Here is a 22,571-nt window from a genome sequence, read left to right as displayed (position 1 = left end):
ATTATGTTCCTTCTATAATTCTGTTATTCGCCTTCTCTTTCCTCTCTTCCCATGCACCTCGATTTCTCCCGCTCTTCTAGCTCTCTTCTTCTTCCTTTTTACTCTCTGCTTCTTAGTAGAGCGCTCGCTTTGACATCCGTGCAGAGCCTGCTGACGCAGGTTCGAATCCAGCCAGGGCCAAACTCAGCCTTTCATCCTTCCGAGGTCGATAAATGAGCACCACACACCGTGGGTAATAATAAGCAGCGCTCAGATACCTAAGGGCTCGTAGCGCTATATAAATGCTAAATTATTATTATTATTATTATTTTCCACTTTCTCACTATTTATTTATTTATAGTTTATTTGTACAGCGCTTATACACAGGTGAAGTGCTTCACAGCACTTCAAGGCGGGAAGGGAACAAGGAAATACAGTAATCATTCTTAGGCCTTGAAGATTCTGAATGATCAAAACAGAGAAAGAAAACTAGAATACTAGGCCTGACAACATTTTTACTAGTGTGAGTGCACAAAGTGTTGCGACCAAGCTCCGGAGGGGGAGACAAGAAATGGTGGGTAGGGGAGCAAGGGGGGGACATGAGAGACAATTAACTGGTCCTAGAACATTTAGGTAAGGCATACGTATACACAGAGGTGCGAGGAAGGGTAGGGGAGGAGGGAACAACAACGAGTCTGGTCCAGCAGGGCCCTGTGTTAAGTGCAGAGAGGTATCCCCACTCATGGAGCGTAAGCAGGAAGTGCAGTAATGCTGAAAAAGTTGCAGTGGCCCGGCAGCACGTGCAAAAGACTGCCGGGGAGCTTGGGACCTGTTAGGATCTGGAGGTGAATAGGCAACCAGTCAGCAAAAACTGAACAGAGTTGTGTGGGGGAGGAAGGAAAGGGGGTTAGCAAGGGAGAGGGAGGGAGAAGGAGGAAGAGAAAAGGAAGGTCTTGAGGAGTTTCCGGAACTTTTGGTGTTCCAGCTCAAGGCAGAGAAAGGCAGGAAGGCTGTTCCACAGGGAGGCACCCGTAGAGGATAAAGATCTACCCACAAATCTCTGTTTGTGGAAGTGGCTCACCTGCAGAGAGTTGGAGGAGGATGAGCTGAGGGCTCTAGAAGGAGAGTATTTAGGAAGAGAGCATTGTAGATAGTGCAAGCCCGGCCCCAGTAAGCCTTGTGGATTATGCAGAGGATCTTGAACTTGATCCTCGCAGCCACAGGGAGCAAGTGGAGGGATTTGAGTGCCGGATAGATGCGGTCCCAGGGCTTGAGACAAGGATAAGTCTTGCGGTTCTGTTCTGGATGAGTTGTAGAGGACAGAGTGTAGAAGTAGGAAGATTGAGAAAGAGGCTGTTGTAATAGTCCAGCCTAGAGAGAACCAGGGCTCTCGAGGTAATGAGCTTCTATATCTACAAGTGTATCCATTGTCTTTAACCGGTTTATAGTGATAGCATCGAATGCATAAGCATCGAATGCAAAAGCCTCGAATAAAATGCATTGAAAAATGCATTTTTTTTCTTCATTTTACTTTATGGGCGGTCCCCCCACCCCTGTTTTTTTACCCCTTAAAAGCCATTTTAATTAAAAAAAACTTTACCTACAAAGAAAATCATTTTTTCAAGGCTTTTGCATTCGATGCATTGTATTCTTTCAATGTGTTCGCAATCTCAATTCCTGCTTGCCACTCCTTCTCCTTCTCGTGCTCCCTCTCACTTCCCTTCTTTGTCAATTCTAGCTCTTAAATAGAGGAATTCTGCCCCCTCCCTTCATCTTTTCTGCATTTGTCTTAAATCTCACCTTCTCTCTACTCTTCAAACTGATTCTTTTCCTTGTTGGACTGATTCTTTTGCATCCATTACTTGATTCTGTACCGTCTCTTTATTATGTGCATCACTTTGGTGAAGGTCGCATAACAAATGCAAATAAATACAAATGCTAAATACACAGAGGTTGAACCCTTGAAGAATAGGTTCAAGATTCAAAAGATTGCAACAAGCAAAATCCACACTCAATAGTGCAATGAAACTACTTGTGCTTTAGAAACAATTTGGAAACGTAGCTGTTAAATTTATCTCACAATTAAGGAAGTAACAATCCAGACTTCATCAGATTACATAGGAATGTACCAGAAGAGAAATCCTCTTGCATCAGTCTGGACTGTAACTTTTGGCCCACTGTATTTTGTCGACATTTGTGTGGATTTATAAATCTATGACCAAATTCCAAATTTGTTTGATTTATTTACATTGCTTTATACTTTTAATGCCAAAAACAATATATACATGGTGCAAGTGGCCATTTTTACAAATCACTAAAGCATGCGAATTTCAAGTGCAGTCGAAGCCTATTTTGCACATTTTGCATTTGACCTTAAAGCTTATATTGTTATGAACTGAATGTTTTGGACCCACAACATCCAGCCTCAACACAAAGCTCAATCACCAGTCCAACGCATAATACTGAAACCTTGATGGATACCGATATGTGGACGATAGTGTTTGGTGCCAAGACTCTTTTTAATACAACGGGTGGGGAAAGGGGGTAGGGCAGGACGGGGGCGGTTCTCACCAGTGCCCGGTCTTAATGTTTGTTTGTTTTGTTTAAAATGGCAATAAAGAAAGTTTAAAAAAAAAATGAACTGAACATTCGACTTCAATCATTGGAGATTGAGCTCCGACTTGAGGGAAGTTCCATGGGCGATGCATTCCAGCTTTAAATATCAAGCTGTCAGTGTAGGTCAGCCTGGAAGTTACTACTGAGGGTTGTGCAAATGAACATTCAACACACACACATACTCCCAATGGAGCCTATTGTGTGATGGATAGCACCATTGGTATGCCATAGCCCTTCAAATAGTAGGACCACAATCTTGAAATAGGCTTTCAATTATGTGGGAGGGCAACCTTGTTTTGCCAACTAACAAAATACACTTGTATTTAGTTGCATTAGTTATCCCGTAAAACAGAGGCCTTTTCACAAGAACACGAGAAAGTCTCAATTTCCTCAAGTCAGGCATACAATGATAAATAGTGAGTTTATAGCTAACGAACAAGCATAATTATAAAATACTAAACATCATTGGACCCCCTTGATACAATGTTGGTAATTTGTTCCTTTCAAAATTCTTTGCCTGATATTTTAGGACAACAAAAGATGTATTTATAAATAAAAAATCACAGCAAATTGATAATCCCCTCCATATTAATATAATATTTGAAAATAAAATTACCTGCATTGAAGTTACTGCAATGTTTGTCGGCCCATTCAAAGCATTCAGACCAGGGTAGTACTTTTCGGAAGCCGGCAAATAAATAATAGAGACTATAGGCTATAATAACATTATAATAAATTGCTACTAGAGCTGAAATCAGGACCATGGTGACACCAACTCCTGTAAAATAAATTATAAGGACAAGTTAGTTAGTTGCCAACATATGGATATTATTTACACTTAGTTATGATATATAAACGGCTATCTTTCCAGTAAAACACAGTCAAAGATAAATGAAAAAGTGCAAAGGTGAAAGAAGGAGAGGGGGTGGGGTTGCATTACAGATGACCCAGGTGTCAAGCCTTTACACTGCATGGGCTGCTCATCAAGGTATGGGTGGACTGGCCTATAAGGATCTCTGGAGATTTCCCAGTTGACCTCTGCAACCAAGGCCTCTTTTGTGTGGTATTTCCACAATTTCCCCATAGGAAAAAGAGTTGGTTTTGCTGGAAATGTGTTATATAGGGCCACTTTGAAAATTATTTCAAGGGCCTCATTTGGTTCCCAGTCCACCCCTGTGTGGTGGCTGCAAAAACGTCAATCATTCTACATGGCCGTGTGTTTGGTGAAAGAGTACAAGGTTCTGCGGAATTGCGGAACCGCGCCTAGAAACACTTGTGTACAGACACGTTATCAATGACTATCATATCATATCAATTACACATCCAACGTATGCCCTTGGTGTGGGCTGAACTCTTCTGGGCTTGTCACATTAATCTGGTGGTGTATGCATCACTCACACTTTTTTGTGCTTTTCTATAGTCTTCAGGTGTGCCAAAGTGCCTTCATAGTGTACAGGCATGAAGCCCAAGTGGGCTCTACTGACTCCACCCTCTTCCCTATCGTCTCATTTACTTCACCATCTACACCTTTTCTTTTAACATTTGTGAATTAAAGTATGGAAATTATTGAAGATGTCCTTGTAAATAAACCTATTTGCAGTTTGATACTTTTTCAAAGGAATAGATCGTTTCATCCGAAAAGGTCGGGAAAAAAAGCCATAATGTCAAACAAGGGGAGCAGGGGTTTTGGAGGTATCCCCCACTCCCTTTGTTCCACATTATGGGTTGGGTTGTTGTGGGGGTGTCACCTGCTTCCATTACATGGAAAGCATGGAACAATAAAGTACAATAAAAAGGGACCCTGTAGCGGAAGTTCCAGGTGATGGAACCGACGTTGCAGGAAGAAGCCTGATGCAGGGAGCATAAAGTGGGGGTATTTAGGTAAGGGTTGGGGGGTAAACAGGTGGTGGGTATAAGGAATAAGGGTATTCCAAATTTTAGTTATTCAAAATTTCCCACTGTGCAAATAATCAGGTACATCCGAATAGATACATTTTGAAACTTAATTTCTAAATGGCATGTGTTGTAAGACTAGCTCTACTGCCAAATTCTCAAAGATCTTCAATGAACTGAATCAGGAGATACCTTTTAGCATCTCAGCTCTGCACGCATTACCTTATTCCTGACTCACTAAACTTGATTCAGGAGGAAACCTGAGAATACCCAGAACCTGTTTAAGCGGCCCATGTGCAAATGTGAATCTCAAAGACTTGCTCAAAGGCATCTCAGAGACATTTCAAGAATTGGGGATTTAACTGGTACGATCTCCAGGTTTGCTCTTGTTTTGACTATACAGTAAAGTTGCTATAAACCTCAGCCATGTGACATCGGTGATGAACAGAGTCATAGTCGTAGATATTTGTGAACATGTATTCTGAAGTTGACCTTTATTCACCTCCTCTTCTATGTGCTACACTTCCAAGGAGATGGTAGGCTTGACCGCCCCCTATCTCTGCCTTTAGTCCAACAAACTTCCCACATATGTAGATGAGTTACAGTGGCACTCTCATGGCCGCCATCTCACTGGCACCTGCCCAGTATGGGATGCAGCTGGAAGAGGGATAGTGGCAGAGCACTGGGAAACCTAAGCAAAGTCTTTCCCATGATCTAGCAAAATCAGAGCAACCTGCCCCCCCTAAGCATGAGACTGACGTTTCTGCTATCGCAGTCCTGAGTCCCTGGGCACCCATACACATGACTCACTCCCTGTCTTCTCACCACCATACCTAGTAACTTTCAAACAACATTACAATTACAACTAAAACACTGCTTCGGTTGACCCTCAGGGTGGATGGGTAATTCCTCCCTGCTAGGTCTGGTAGCTTCCACCAGCAGATCTCCCAAGAGCGTTGTTTCAAAGAGGGACTTCCATATCAAAGGCCTGCTTCACAGTAGGGGTTGCATACCTGATAGCCTTCGAGCTGTAGGCTTAATAGGAGTTGGGGGGATGTTTTGGCAGTCAAAGAGCACAAGTACAAGGCACTTGTGGAAGGGTCCCCACCTCTTGTTTTTCTGTGTGCTTCTCTTTCCTTCCTGTCCCCTCCACTTTCTGTGGAACAAGGTACTATGTGTATGACATCAGGAGACAAAAGTCACTTGTCTCAAGGACTGGGATTGGACCCCTTAAACCAATCTGGTGTCATGCATGACCTTTCACCTTTAAAACAGGAGGTCGGCCACACCTCCTATGTTTAACCTTTGGACCTACAGGAATTTCAGGAAGAATTCATCTGGACCCTTTTGGGAGTGTAGTCCTTTCCAAAGTCCTCTGTCAGAGACAGACATGTGTTCCAAAGGAGAGTCAAGGTCCGCTCCCTACCCATGCCTACGATACATTGCTGGTGTCCTTGCTGAGGACCAAAGTCTGCTACCCTGCTAGCAAATCTCCCCAGGCGGTGAGAGCAGAGAGTGAAAATGACACACCTTGTCCTGGAGCCCCTGCAGCGAGTATCACAGCATCAAGAAATTCCAGAGCATCTAAGTGTCCTCTTTTCATTTCTCAAACCACTTCAAACCAAATTTGAACCGTGTTCTATGCTTTCAAACCACCAGGACCTGTGGTGCTGCCTTTGGCAATCACCTCAGAACTTTGAACCCCTGCTTGCATCCTTCTGACTGGTCTGACACCTCATCGGCTCAGGAGAGCCTATGAGCGCAACGTGCAGATTACTTTGTACTGCCATATTTTCTAACCAAGCAATGAACCCCTAGGACTTCTCATGAGGTGCTATGAGAGCCGTTGTTCCCTTGTCCAATTTGTGGGGCCTTAGGTACTGGCTAAAGTATTTTCTGCCCCTTTTTCATGGAGAATCTCTCTCTCTCTCTCTCTCTCTCTCTCTCTCTCTCTCTCTCTCTCTCTCTGTCTCTCTCTGTTATGCATAGCATTAGTGATGCAAGATTATGGTTTACATCCTATCCTGGGTTCTGGAACAAAGTTCAGGTTTCCAAGATCTGGAATAAATCCTATTAACCTATCATCTGGATGATGGGCAACTTGCATCCCTCAACCCACTTCTATAGGCGTTTAAAGCACTGGGTGCCTGTATCTGCTTCCAGCTCAACTCTCAGTCCGTCACTATGCTCAGTACTGCCATCAGAAGGCAGACAACCGTCCCTTTTATTTCTGAATGTCTGCTGTCCTATCACTGAGACGCGCCACCCTCTCTGAAACCGGGTTTCCTCCCGTGGTAACTAGTAGATCCATTGTTGATAATTGCCCTCCCTCCCCTGTTCTTAAATCCCCACTCCCTTATTTCTCTGATCCCTAACCTTGTTCTTCCCCAATGATTGTAAAGCACTCTATTGCTTCCCGAAGCTAGGTCTATGCTCAATAAATACCATAATAATTACAATGATAATAATAATAATTCTAATAATAATAATAATAATAGTAATAGCAATAATAATAATAATAATAATAATAATAATAATAATAATAATAATAATAATAATAATAATAATAATAATAATAATAATAATAATATCAACTGATAGTGTTTCCAGTCAGAGGGCTGCAGCACCCCTTCTGCAAACTATAAAGGCACACTCCCTAAATATACCACACATGCCAGTGTGCCTCCCTTTTATAGAGTCCTCTTTACATAAAAAAGCATCTTGTGACAGGAGCAATCCAATTCGAAACTGCATTAGAAAATAAAGAAATTGCAATTGCATTAGCTTCCTACAAACTTCCAGTTCAATCCCCCAAAAAGCACAATGCCAATACAAGTCAATGGGCCTCATTACACGGAAGGCGGTAATGGTTTACGGCCACCGTTAATGGTAACGGTGACCGTTAACCATTACCGCCTTACTACGAGGTCCCTTAGCGGGTTGGTGCTTTAACGCCTGCTTTTTGCTGGCGTTAAAAAGCAACCCGCTAAGGGACCTCGGAGCTAATTACGGCACCACAAAATTGCGGTGCCGTAATTAGCGCCTTCCCCATTCCCATAGAGCCCTATGGGGCAGAAATGGGAATGGGGAAGGGCAATGGCGGAAGGGGGATTTACCGCCCCTCCAACCTTGGAATGGGGCGGTAAATCCCCTTTCCGCCAAGGCGGTGCCGGTATTTTACCGGCATGAGCCATGGCGCTAATAGCGCCATGGCTCACCGCCTTCCGTGTAATGAGGCCCAATGGACGTTAATCCTCACATAAAGCTAGAGGGTGAACATTGTGGTAGTGCTCAGTCACCAGGCTACACTGCTTCAGTGAGACTGAAAGCCGTCACGGGGCCGGATACCCTACGCACGCTCGACACTGGGGGTGAGACCCGAACTCCTTTAGGGTGGCCATGTTGAGCCAGAAGTAGCATGATCGTACTTCATTTTCCACCACTAGTAATGAAGTAGCACTAACACCTGTTATAAATGGTCCCTTTTGTGAAACGTGTGAGGTGGAATGTATAGTCTACACTTTCCAGAACATGTGATGGTCATGTCTCTTATAAGAACGATGGCACTGAAGGGAGGGTCTCTATAGTTAAGACAGAGCGGGTTAACGTGTGGGATGCTGTCTGTCATGTAAGCAAACTAATACATCTCCCTTGTTTTCCCATCACCAAAAATGATATGAGAGATTACTCCGACAACGTTCTAATGAAAACTCTTTTACAAAAATCCACATCTGTCATCATCCCACAACTTTGGACACAAAGTCTGCAAACACCTAAAGGAACTAGAAGCACAAGTCATCCTCCTACTCTATCTGTAATACCTAAAACAGATGATATGCTTCCATCAACTGCACTGACAGCATGTATACACAAACAACATCTCTTGAATAAAGAAAACAGGGCTTGTCCTCACTTAGCCATATGGAAGCAAAACCCTTTGAAATAAATTATATATTTCTTTATGTTTATTCGTTTATCAGGAAAAACAACCTTTTACATCTTCATTCATTTGTACAAGCAATCTTCTCTTTGTTCAATTATCAACAATTCGTGATAAAATACGTACATGTTAAAATTCATCCCTCGTTTCCCAGCCAATTAAACTCGTTGTTTTAACAAGACATAGAAGAAGCACAATCTTCTCATTTTATCAATGTCATCAAGTTATCCTAAAATATATACATATTTGAATTGATCCCTGATTTACCAAATAAAACCAATTCATCTTTTTCTCTTTAGATATACTCCACAAATGTCATCACTGCTAATACCAAGCAAATATTTTCTCCGATCAATACTCTCTCCCACCACTCTTCTGCTGTTAGTGTAAGTGTTTGTTTTACATGCCCCTCCCGGTATCTCAGTCTTACCTCTGTTAAAGCTTTTCAGGAGGTTATTAAATGAGTGTCTCATTATTCATGTTGTCTCCACAGTGTCTAGAATGTGATTCAGACTCTTTGATTTGTTTCCTAGCCAATTGAACTTCTCTTGTTGGGAGGATATTTAGGCGGCAACGCAAGAGAAGGTCTCCATAATGCGCTGGCAGAACCCTTTGGAGGTAGCCTGAAGGTTGGTTTAGACCATTCCCCTGCATACTTAATATAAGCCCCAATGTAACTCTGCTTCTTGTCTCAATGGTGGTAATCCAATCAAGGGACTGCAGCTTTTCATTTAGCTTTAATTGGGTTGCACTTGAGTAAGTCCCTTGTGATGGTACACCTTTCAAAGTAGACCTCAAATGCATCCATCCACCATCTCAATCCCTTATCTCAGTCAGTCTCCCTTGACTTCAAGATGGAAAATGGGGCAGAACTGTCTGAGATAGTACATTTTCTATACAGTGATATGGTTTTCACATTACTATTGACTCCAGGCATTGAAGCTGCAGCTTGTATCTAATGGCGCACACTGGCAGTGAGTTTGGCAATCTCAAAACCATCCGCTAGAATACCCCCTGCAATACTCCCCACACTTTCCATGATAGATTCAACAGATATTCAGCTCTGTATGTCAAGATCTGCACCACCTTCCATTTATAAAATATGATGAGTGGGAGAGTTGAGTAACTCCCGTATCTTCTATTCAGGGCTGCCACCGGGTTGTAAGCTTTCACAGCTTAACTCTTAGCTTTGTGTAGTGGCCTTTTTCATCTAGGTTTTTATCTACCACTAGGCCCAAATAGGTCATAAGGTCCACTGTCAGCAGTTTTTGGTCTTCCACCCTCCATGAAAATGTTTCCTTCTGTTTCTAGCACGTAAACGACATGGTCTAAATTTTAAATTTTCCCACATTATTTCACCTGCCATTATCTTTTAGATAGATATTGAATGTGCTAATCCTCCATTGCAGACCAATAGGCGTTTGGTCAATAAATACCAAGTCGTCTGCGTACAGAATCCATGGAACTTCAATGGAATTTATCTTCGGAGGGAAGGCTCAGATCTTTTTTTGAGATTCCTTCAGATCTGACATATGGAGGCTGAATAGCAGGGGTTCCAGAGTGCATCCCATCTTTAGCCCACAGTGAGTGTAGATTTTCCTTGACAACCCCCTATCCGCTGACAGTCTCACCTGTAACGATGTATCTGTATATAGGGCTCTAGTTGCCTCTATCAGATCTACGGGACATTTCCACTTTGCAAGCTTAGACCATTGAGTAGACAAACATTCTCTACTCACCCCATCAAAGGCCTTCTCCAGATCCATGAAGGCCAAGTAGATGTTTGCCTTGGTCTCCGTGGATCTCAGCTTCAATTCAAAACATTGAGTATAAACAGATTCAATGAAGTCCCTACTCCACTTACAAAGCCTATCTGTCTAGCATCTAATCGGCCTACCTTCATTGCCCCTGCACCAGGTCTCTCAACAAGACTGATGCGTTTCCCCAATGTATCCAGAAGGGCAAGCGGGCAATAGTTCTTCTGATCGCTTTGGTTGTCCTTTTTGAAAATTGGCACTACAATGGCCTCACGCCATGAGGCCTGTACTTGCTTTGTTTGCATAATCTGGCTGAAAATTTTTACCACCAAGTCCCCCCAGGCATTCACATTTCCCTTTAATACCTGGTTTGACAAACCATCCACACCAGCTGCCCTAGAGGATCTAAGCTTACCAATCATAGTTCTTGTGTCCTCCACGTCAAATTCAAAAGACCATCTCTTCTCCCCCCTCAATTCGCCCTTTCTCTTGTCACTCCTTGTTGAGCAAATAAGATTGTTTAATGGTCTACATATCGCTCTTCTAATACTTGCGCCATCATGTGCGCTGGTCAAAAATGTCCCCAATTATTAATAATGTCCCACAGATTCCTTGTATTATTCCTAAACCCGGCTTTTAGCATTTTTTCAGCGTCTAATTGCATCTGTCCTGCCCTAGACGCCAGGACCCAGTTATGATATTTGTGTTTCTGTTTCCTTATCTTATCATTCATGAACTCCTCTATCACTCTGCAGCTTTCTAATATCAGATCTGAGTGCTCTTCTCGCCATCACTAGGTCATGAGCATATGCATGTATGGGTAGCATATTAATTTTACCACTTTGATCTCTTTCTTCCTTGAACTCTTTGAGGATCCAAGCATATTCCACTTTGCTTAGATTCTCCAATATGAAGTGCTCATAATGCATGACAATTCTAGGGACATAGGCCTGCTTAATTCTGAGCCTATTTTTTCCCCACACTATCTCCACTGAAGCCATTACCTTCCTACCATTCCAACTGATGGCACATAGATCATGATCGCTCAGAGTCTGTTCTAATACTTTACACTTATCTACCCCTACAGCAATATTCTTTGAACCAAAGCAGTAGTCCAGGCAAGCTCTATAAGCCCCTCTTCATCATTTGCATGCTCATGGAATGTCACCTTTTGTTTGCCCATTGTGGAGTATCAATTCACGGGCTCCTGTCTTAATAGACCATCTTTGTGCTCTTTTCTCCAACAGAGCCTCACTCAGTGGCCATCCTTCCTTGTCCAATAGGCAAATATTCAAGTCTCTGCATATGACAATATGGTTTTTTTTCCATTGCTATTAGGGCCTCATCCACATAACTAATTTTTGATTTGATGAAGTCCTCTTCTAGGCACAAATTGACACTCCAATATATGTTTATCAAGAGGATTTGGACTTTCAGCTTGTGGTTCCACATATTCAATTTCACCATCTGAACACATGGATTTGGGTTTGCAATGCTTTCCACCATCATCCCTTTATCAACCTTAATCATGGTCAAAAGTCCTGAGTTGGGCCTCCCCAATGGACCTTTACATGCCAGGTGTAGATGGATCTTGTAGCCTTCACATGATGGTTTGATCCTCATCCAAGTTTTGCAGACATAGAATATCAAACTGTGTCCGGCTCCAGGATTTATTTTAGAAAAGAGTCCATAATCCCCTTGCATATCAGGAGTCGATGTGCAGACCTTTATCTTCATACTTCAGCTACCCATTCCCAATTTTTTGTCGATGTTCTGGATGTATTATTGGGCTCCTCTTGTTTTGAGATGAGTTATCAATCGTGAAGTTCAGTGGAAGAAGGGATTGTCTTCATCACTGCTGATTCTCCTTAGATGGGATATACAAGGTGCCTTCTCTTTTCTTTGTTGGTAAGTTGCTAGTGTCTTTGGATTCAATGTTTCTTCACACTGCCACTCTCCCCTTCCTTGATTTATCAGACTCGACACAGTCACTAAACTCATATCCCAAGGGTAAGAGTTGGTCACTGGATTCCAATAGGGCTTCTTTGATCAACTGGGATTCAAGGTGGAGTATATCCCAGTACATTCTACTCTCATTTACAAACTCGACCACCGGGATATCCTCAATTGTTATATATCTCATCTTTGGGATGTATTGGAGGAGCTTCATCACATTTCCACGATTCAAGATAAGTGCATCAGGTCTGGACAGTATTCTCTCAAGGCACATCCTCCTATCTTGGTTTTTAAATTGGAGGTCCACTTCTTCTTTTTTCGATGTCCCTGTGAAACCAATTTGGTTGTTCTGCAAACTTTCCTTTGCTTTTATTTTATCGACTGCTCTTTGGTGGAGGTCCCCTTGTCGCGACCTCCCCAAAGTCTACTCTTTTATTCTTCCAATGTGTTAAAGGTGGTGTGAATTTTTGTTTGATCTATTGGTTTTTCTTTCTCGAAGAGCAAACTAGACGGATGGGATGTGGGTCCCGTCGTTATTCGGTTTACCTGACGCTCAATTTCCACCCAATCAGAGTTGCTTAGATTATTCCATTCCTCATCTTCTTCTTCCCTTTCCATTGTTTCGATTAGGTCACTCAAACAGGTCTCCGAAATTGATTCTATCTTATCATTCTCAGTCGGGGGCCTCGTGAGAGAGTATTTGTTGGAGCCATAGGCTTCATTGATGTTTTCTCCTTGGTCATCACCAGTTCTCTTCTCAGGCGTTTCAGTATTTGGGCTATGTCCGGGGCGGAGGAGTTCTTATATTCCTCAAAAAAGCCCTCGATCCATTGGACTTTCTCTTCCTCCCAGTTTTTATGTTTTTAGGTTTTTTCCCATTTTTGTCAGTTTGTACATGGTTTAAAACTTGCCAACCTGGGTCCCCCGGAGCTTGTGTAGACTGGAATATCTAAAAAATATTTGCTTGTGTGGCCGCACCTTGAGTCCTCCTGGTGCTTTCAACCCCCCCATCTTCTTCCTGGGTCATGCTTTAATCAAGCAATATTTGTGCTGATGGATTTGGCAGCGTCCAATAATTTCTGTCCTGAATTCCACTGTTCCTTTCTGGGCCTTTGTTTTGGCCCCATCTGGATTCCTCCCTAAGATGTTTGATGGGAGGATTCCACTCTCGCTTTCCTCTTTCCATTACACTCCTCCTTTCCAGGTCTACCACCTCATTTTTCTCCTCTCTCATCACATTTTTTTTTTCTCCACTGGTCCTGCATCCATTTACAGTTTTCCAATATTGCTTCCATTAGTAGAGATTTATCTGTTGTCTCTCTTCTTGCGAGGTCACAAAGACAGTTTTGGCACTTAATTGTATCTTCTGCTTCTTTATCTAACCGCTCTTGGACTTTGTTTACAAAACTTTCTGAGTAGGTCATTTCAGCGTGAGCCATCACAATTAGTGTGGCCTGATCTTGCAGTGAATTATTCAGCATCTCGTATAGCTTAGTAAAAGGGCCCATCGAGCTAGTGAGCACAGCCATCACTGTGTGCTGCATGTGGGTCATCGACTCTCTTGATGGGGTCCATCTCCTATTCTAGTGACCGCTCTCACCCCCTCAAAACTAAACTCATCCTAGATGCACCTCACGGAGAATGAGGACATAATGCAGCTTGTCGAAATAGATCTATTTTCAAATATGAATATGTCTCCTTCAGGCTGTGTCAGCGTATTTTTCCTTCTTGCCTTTATCTCCTCTGTCGCATCCCTTTCACCATGATAATTTTCACTCCTTTGCTGGATCTAGTTTTTTTGGAGATTCCTGGATTTCAGTCTCATCATGGATCTTTGCCGAGTTTTAAGTTGTATTGCTCCTCTCTCTCCACCCTGTTGGTGTTTCTGGAAATACTGTGGGCTCTATTTCCAAGTTGACCTTTTCCACATTTGGTGTTTCATAACTCAGCATCACCAATCGATAATTTATGCTAGATAGGCTCTTATGCTTCAGCAAGGAAATCTTTGCTGTTAGATACAATAAGTCTTTCACAAGCCGTGCCGCCAGATCTGAGCTTTTCAGCTCTTGGATTTGTGGGCAAGCTGATGGATAATTTTTTGGGTTCACAGCTAAAGGATCGTTCGGTGTCAACCCTTCCTCCTCTTGTGAACTTCCAGTTGCCCCCACATAACTCCTCCTCCTCCCCCAGGTCTGTGGGGTCAGAGTCCTCCATGTTCAAGCTCTTATTTCGGAACCCCAGGTTTTTGCAGGTTTCCCTCGCCATCATCCTCTCTTTAGGGGTCTCATTTATGTCTTTTGTTTCTGCCAACACAGGGATGTTTTTCAATTGGGGCGGTAAACAGATGGCCTCCTCATCCCGCTCGATCTCTTCAGACCCGGGCCCCACTCTTGCCGGGACAGATCGTATCTCTTCAGCGTTTGACTGAAATGCGCCATCAACACAATCCTATGAAGTTGCTTAAGGAACGGTAGTTGACCACAATACTTGCCCTATTGTTAGGGATTGCCGCGCCCACTGGGTTCTGGTCTTGATCTAATGGAACTCGCAGTCTTACCTGCTGCCGTGTCCCGGCTCCCAGCAGACTTTATATAGTTTCTGCTGTCTTTCAGTATCGCCCGTCTCACAGGCTGATCACACCTCACCCAAACCTCAGACCACCAAGGAACTCCAAGAAACACTCCTGCCTCACTCTGTATCGCTCTGCGAGGGATGCATGTTTAATAGGCAGCTCCTCCTTCTTCAGACAGCAGAGTAGATAGACTGACATTTTGCAAATGATGCAGGCTAAGTCATCAAGAAACACTCCTGCCTCACTCTGTGTCGCTCCCCGAGGGGTGCAGGTTTAATAGGCAGCACCTCCTCCTTCAGACAGCAGAGTAGACAGACTGAAATGTTGCAAATGATGCAGGCCAATTCACCAAGAAATACTCCTGCCTCACTCTGCTTTGCTCTGCGAGGGGTGCAGGTTTAATAGGCAGCTCCTCCTGCTATAGACCGAGAGTAGACAGACTGAATTTTTGCAAATGATTCGGGCCAATTCACCAAGAAACACTCCTGCCTCACCCTGCTTCGCTCCAAAAGGGGTGCAGGTTTAATAGCCAGCTCCTGCTCCTTCACACAGCAGAGTAGACAGACTGAAATTTTGCAAATGATGCGGGCCAAGTCACCAAGAAACTTTCCTGCGTTGCTCCACGAGGGATGCAGGTTTAATAGGCAGCTCCTCCTACTTCGGATAGCAGAGAAGACAGACTGAAATTTTGCAAATGAAGCGGGTAAAGTCACCAAGAAACACTCCTGCCTCAGTCCGTGTCTCTGCCCCAGGGGTGCAGGTTTAATAGGCAGCTCCTCCTCCGTCAGACAGCAGAATAGACAGACTTAAATTTTGCAAATTGTATTCAATTGAATTGTTTGTTTATTTGTATAGCGCCTATACAGAATGTGTTTCAAAGCGCGTCAAGGCAGGAAAGGGAACAAGGAGAATACAGTGACATTCTTACAAGTCCTTGATACATTCAGAATGTGAAAAATAACTATCATAATCAGCCCAGCGACATTTCAGATAGTGCAAGTGCAAGGAACAAAGAAGGTAGGTGGGGGGGATGGGAGGGTGAAGGAGACAGGTAAGCGGCTACATTACTATGCCTAACAACAATTGTTGTAGTGCTGGATTTGACAGGAGGGGGGAAGGGTGGAAGAGGGCTTGGAGTAAGGGAGAAGGAGAAGAACAAAACAAGCTACTATCACGACAAGTCAGATAATGCTGGAGGGGGAGCGGGAGGGGAGGACAAGGAGGGAAAGGGTGGGAGACAGACACGCTGCTATCACACAAGTCATGAGACAAAATGATAGAGTAAGCGCTATTAAAAATGAAAGGGGGGGAGGGCAAGGGAATGAGACAAACCGGCGGCTACATTACTATGCCTGATGGCAATTGAGATAATGCCAGAATGTAACAAGAGGAAGGATTGGGGGGAGGGAAGAAGGGAAAGAAGCAGAAGGAAAAAACCAAACACCATCACGGGGGCAAGGCGGGGAAGGGTGCCCAAAATCATCACAGGTGGTAGAGGTGGGCAAACAAAAACCATCAGGTGGTAGGGAGCATGAGGGACACAACATCAGACTGGGGGGCAGGGAGCAGGGGGTAGAACACAACGAAAGGAGGGGATGGTCCTTTGCATCAGCATGTTCAGCAGAAAATGTTGCTTGCACATTGCTTATTTCTGTTTAAGCTTTTATTCCTCCACAATATGTGAAATGCATGGGCCAGGCATAATGCTCCTGCACAGACGCAATACATTTCTGTTATCGTTCTATTACTCGGGATCATGCTACACGCATGCATCTGGCACTGAGCAAGAAAATACACTTTCTTTGCATTGCGCCAACACAAAATGTAAAATGGCATTTTTTAATTTATTTTTTAATTTTTTATGGTTTATTACAAACCTTTAAAATACACTTTCACGTTATACAACTTATTTCAAACTTATGACAAAATCAACATAATAGCACTAAGCCAATCTAATTGATAACTAATTTAGTGTGTCCTCGACCGCTTGAACTCAACACACAGTTGTATGGCAGTTTTTCTATGAATAATGATTTTGTATAGTTCCTCATCTAATATTTGAAAACAGGACCGCAGTACCCCTAAAAAAGAAGTCAAAGCTATAGTTAAACGTCTGTTAGCCTCGTCAAACATGTGCTGCCACCAATCCTCTGCGCTTAGCGTTGGGCTCTTCATCATGAAACTTCCTAGATGAATCGTTCTCTCTTGACAGAGAGCTGGGCAAAATAAGATGAGATGTTTCAACGTTTCTTCAGTGGAATTACATAGTCTACAATGGTCAATAGTGTTTTTTTCTCTGTCTATGTACTTGTTCTTTCTTTTGTTTTGAACAGGTTCAAGCAAAACCTCATATAACTTCTTCTACGATGCAAGTCAGGAAAAATGTTCCAATAGTTTTGAATTTCGTTAAAGGCTCTTTTTTCAGATGGAAAATATTTCATAATGCTATGAGCTCTTCCTTGTCCACAAGTAGCACACCAATCTCGTCTCCATAGCATTTATTTGGCATGCACAGGGTTAGTTTGTAAGGTGTCAATACCGATATCGAGTTCAAGTAATATGTCTCTACATTGGTTTGTTGTCATTTGCCGGATTTTGCAAGATCTTAAATTGTGGAGGAATGTCCTTCATGGTCATTTTTCCGGTACAGGGAGCGCATGTTCGAACATACCCATGCGTTGATGGATGTTAAACTAAGTTAATGATGAATACAAGCTGTAGGTGTTCCTCTAGGTAGGCCCAAACCCTGGACCATAAGATATTTTTAAGAGAGCTCCATAGTTCCTAGGAGCAACCCAGGGCGCATTCAGTGCCAAAGATTAAGGCAGGAACCGCCTTTTGCTTATAGAAGACCAGAACAGACATCAATGAATATTTGCTGTATCTTTTGTTTAGTACCAATGCCTGAATTGCCAATTGATGACATTTTTTTTTGGTCCCTTCTAACCAGGGAGCATCATTTATGTTGGAGTTGATTTGCATCCCCAAGTATAGAGTATTCATCGTGTTTTTCAAAGGAGTTTTGTCCAAATGCAAACGAAAAATGTGGCTGATGACGTTGTCTAGAGTCACACAGATCTTCAAGTACCAGTATTTCTGATTTTGAAATGTTGATGCACAGACCATTTGCTGTAACATATTGCCCCAGTGCATTCAGTTTTCTCTGAAGACCAATTGGAGTGGAATCTAACAAAATTAAGTCGTCAGCATAAAGAAGACGACTTCTGTGCGATCCATTTATTTAAGGGGGAAAAGATGCAGTAATTTCAATGGTCTGATCAATGTCAGAAAGCAACAGATTGAAAATAATGGCGACTAGAGGACATCCTTGCTTTACTCCACACTGTGTTCGAATGGGAGCTGAAAGTCTGCCAGAGCAATCTAATATACTCCTGATTTCTGTGTTCGTATGAAGTTCTTTTATTGCCAACAGAGACTTGCAGAACAGTGCCACTTAATCATTTGCGACCATAATATCTCCCGATCGATGCTGTCGAAGGCGTGTGATAGATCAATTATGGCAACATAGATCTTACTTCTTGTTCTTATAGCGTCCATCTTCATGATGTTAACAATCAGGAGATTCAGGCTGCACCCTACTTCCTTGACAAATCCTGTTTGTCTGTGGTTGATGTGCTTACTGATGGTACTCCAAGCTAAAAGCTTACGTTGCAATAAAGTTGCATAAATCTTGCTCAAGACATCCAATAGTGCAATGGGGCAATACACTTTTGGATTTGCCCTATTGCCCTTTTTGAAGACTGGTACAATAGTTGCACTTTTCCAGGATGCTTGAGTTGCACACACGATTGTGATGTTCTTGAAAAGGGATTAACAGAATTTTCTTTTAACGCAAAATTGGTTTAGCCATCCCGGCCAGGAACAAGAGTCGTGCTTATTCTGTTGATGGTTTCCAAGATTTCAGATCTCTCAAATATCAAGTCCCAGGTGTCTAATAAGGGGAAGAAGGATCTGCAAAGTTCCCTTTCTTCTTATAGAGCTGATTGTAGTGGATCATCCAGTCATTCTCAGTCACCATGGTTGTTTGAAGCACAGCCTGAGGGCCGTGTTGTTCGTTAATCAAACTCCAGAACTCACGTGTATTGTTATTTCTCATTTTGGACAACATTAGTTCTGCATCTTGCTGCAACATGTGGGATGTATTTACCCATGCATCCGAGCCCTACCTCAAAACTGTGCAGTACTGACATGAAAACATCATGATGGCCAGAGCTTCCCAGAAAATGCACAGGGAAATGCATGAAGAATAGGCTGCCACTCATTTTTGCCGATGTTATGGGCACAGAAAGACACTGCCTAAAACCACCATTGGACTACCCACACAGTAGTCTGAAACCATTGGGAATGGCAATGCTGATTGCCAAAAGCAAACCCATAACTGTGGAGAATTCATTTTCTTAAATCCCAAAAAGGGGTGCAGTACCAGTACTCACCACTATCAGAAAGCCGGCGTTTTAAAACCACCAGATTTTACTTTTTTGTAGAAAACTGAATAAATGAACCCAAAACATGCCAAAGAAAGACTTACTGAGAGGTGGATCCAATGTAAAGTTATATTCTGAAGTGACTTGAAGGTTTATAACAAGACTGGCTGAGCTGTGGATTTCAGCAGTTTAAGTAAATTTGGACTGAAAGACACTAAAAATCTAAATGTTTAAAAGAAATGAGTGACCTACTTTGAGTGTCACATAGGTTGCAATTGTTCAAATGTCATAGTTTTAAACTTAGAATCAGCATTCTAGCTGCATATGTAAACATTGTCTTGACTTAAACTGGGTAACAAAAAGTGACATTTTATCTGAAACCTGGTTTAAGGAGCTGAATTCTGCCCACCAGCCACCCCCATCAGGAGTGAAACTTGAGTCACAGCTGTGTTCCCAGGCCTATCTGCCTTTTGCTGGCCACACTAAGGATATGCCATCTCTCTGATAATTGAATTAAGGGAAGCCCCCACAGAATACAGGAGCTCTGAACAAAGCCCTGTCCTGACTCAGGCAAGGGTTTTATTACGGGGGCTGTAAAAGTAGCTTTCTCCTGAAGCAAAGGGGAGGAGCACTGCCTGTGAGAGCAAGCTGGCTTGGCAGAACTGGAAAAACCAGAAATCCAACCTTGTGCTGGGGGAAAACCACACCCCTTTGGGGCCAGAACATAACTCTAAAAAGATGAATAACTCGTAGTACGGACTTGTGAAAATTATTTAAATGACACCATAATTCTTGTGATTTTTGTGCCCACATTTTAAGAGGTTTTTAGAACCGGTGGTATGTTCAGGGGGGTTTTAGCGGAAAAGAGGATATTACTCAAAATGTGTGCATGTGAAAAATCTGACACTTCATCAACTAATGTCCATACTCCTTGCGCACATGTGTGTAAATTTGGGGTAATGTCCGGTATTGCAAACCAGTTAAAAAGTGCAAAATATTGCCATTTCTGAATGCAAGCTCCCAGGAAGAGCAGAGTTTGAACAGAGGATACCTCCGGTGATATGTGAGGGGTGCATATGATTTTAAAACAATATGTACCTCTGCAAATATGTATTTGGTTCAAATCTAGATTTGGGTGTAAGTTGACAGGAGGAGTGGACTTTCTGCAGGCTGTAAAATGACATCACTCTGACACAATTTAGCTCCCCCAATCAGGGGAGAAATGAAAGCTTGGCCAATGATAAGTGGAGAGGGGTAGGGTCTAGTGATGCTGCACACACACCCATTTTGAAAACACATAAAAGCAGACAGACAGGACAGATAGGGACCTTCAAATCCATTTGCAGCTGGAAGCTCTGCCGGAAAATCCATACTTTACCTCCCTCAACCTTCAGAGAGCAGACATAGAGACTTCAAATCTATCAAATATCCAGAACCAGAGACCCAGACCAGACCAGCAGAGTAGAGCTGACCCAGACGCTGTGCGCAGAGACCGTCCGGGGCGAGTGAAGAAAACCTGACCAGATCCGTGGCGAGGCCCATTTAACTCAAGAATATAGTGTGAGTACCTAGAAAACTGTGCAGAACCAATCTCTTAGTTAAAATAATATAATCCAAGCTATTTTAATCTAAGTAGAACTGCCTCCTAACTGTCACCTGTCATTTGTAAAGCTGTCACTTGTCATTTTCTAGTTGCAAGCTGCACTTGTCTTTTTTTTTAACTTTAAAATTTCAAATCTGAAAAACGACCTTTATTTAATCGCTCATATCTCCGTGACCGTTTGTGCTAGAGACTTGCAGTAACTTTCCTCAGAAAGCTTAGAATCGTGGCTTTTCTAGGAACCTACCCCCTATAGTTGCCGCAATCGTGAAAAACGCACTCGCGAATTTTACCGCGATTTGCCAATTTCTCCACGTGTAAAAATCTGCTGTTGCTTGCCTTCCGTTGCAAAAATTCGTTTGCAACCTGACAACCATTATAGAGCATTGCTAAAGTGAGCCTGGACTAATATTAACTTGATTTCACTCACCCTGAACCTCTAGAGGGAATTAAAAGCAATTTAGCATATTTTTCACTTAATTGCCAGCACATATAAAAGCATTTTGCCTGTGTTTTAAACTTCTGTAGTCTAAGCTTGCTGGGGTTAACTGAATCACATTTAATTGCATTTCTGAGAACTGTGTGCCTTCCTTCCATTTCCTTGCATTGCATAAAAGGGGGGGGTGAATTGTACAAGAAAGTGATTACATTGTTTTTGCTGAAATCCTATCAAGTTATTTTCTGTACTGCATTTCATTCCACATTACATCCATTTGAAACCATAAAAGTATTGTTGCTATCTTATCCATCCTATAACCACTCATCATTGATTATAAAGAAGTGTGCTAGTGCCAGATTCTCCGTTGTTAATCTTGATCATCTCAGATTAAGTGTGATATTCAATTATTAATTTATTATAAAGCGTGATATATATATATATATATTGTTTAAATTATCAATTAAACCTTTTAACTTGCAAAACAGAACTACTTCTTGGCTCAATGGGGTCAGGAGGATTCCAAGAGAGGGGTGTTATATAGGGGTAGTCATCCAGAACGCATGAACTGGACATAAAGATATATCAATAAGGGTTTCCATTCAGTATCCCAGACTAGGCATTGACTTAGCTGTAGTGTTGAATTGAATCCTCTTACAAATATGATGCCTCTATGTGATTTGAGCCAATTTTTATACAACTGTTTTATGGCTTTGATTTTGGCTACGTCTTGAGTTGTATATGATTTGCCACATGCTCTAATGTCTGATCTCATCTTTCGCTTTTGTTTCATCACATCAAGATCAAATATATGTTTAAGGGTAAATACATTGTTTTTAAAGCCTTGCTTTTTGTCCATAAAGCTTGCAAGTAGGTGCTGGTATTCAAGTTGGCAGTGTTCATCTTGATAGGCGAAGTTAATTATCTTGACATCGTGCTCAGTCAGTCTGAGTCTAATTCTGCTTGATTCAACCGCTATTTCATGTTTCCATTGACAAGCAGTATTGTTCACTAGGCCAGCCATACCAAATTATGATCGCTTTTGGATTTTAGCACTATCTGAAGGGATTTAACGCATGTATGTAGGGCCTCTGAGATAAAAAGAATAGTCTAAAGTTGACTCCTGTGATAGCCTCTTCCAAGTAACGTTAGCTGGCATATCGCCTGTGGTGTTACAATTTAACATATGCATGCTTCTCGTTTCCATCTCAGTACAACATTGCTCAGCTGCGTTCATGATGGTCAAGTTTACATGCTGTGGTTTGTTATTTAATTCCAGGCAGCTGTTGTTTAAGTCTCCACATAGCAGAATTTTTGGAGCTAATTCCATCTCATAAATTTGATCTATTATGGTTGTTATTTGGTCAACAAAAGATA

General features: G+C 42.4%; 1 protein-coding gene across 1 annotated transcript in view; it reads right to left on the bottom strand.

Annotated features, from left to right (window-relative positions):
* Positions 1-22,571, bottom strand: part of LOC138481019 (sodium- and chloride-dependent neutral and basic amino acid transporter B(0+)-like) — a 753,261-nt gene that overhangs the window by 464,575 nt on the left and 266,115 nt on the right. The window contains exon 4 of the mRNA XM_069612866.1: positions 3,212-3,373. Within this exon, the coding sequence (XP_069468967.1) occupies positions 3,212-3,373 (162 nt within the window). The remainder of the gene's footprint in view (positions 1-3,211; positions 3,374-22,571) is intronic.

Source organism: Ambystoma mexicanum, chromosome 5p, assembly GCF_040938575.1.
Source record: "Ambystoma mexicanum isolate Mex_15411 chromosome 5p, UKY_AmexF1_1, whole genome shotgun sequence".
NCBI classification, from domain to species: Eukaryota; Metazoa; Chordata; class Amphibia; order Caudata; family Ambystomatidae; genus Ambystoma; species Ambystoma mexicanum.
This window is presented reverse-complemented; position numbering and strand designations above follow the sequence as displayed.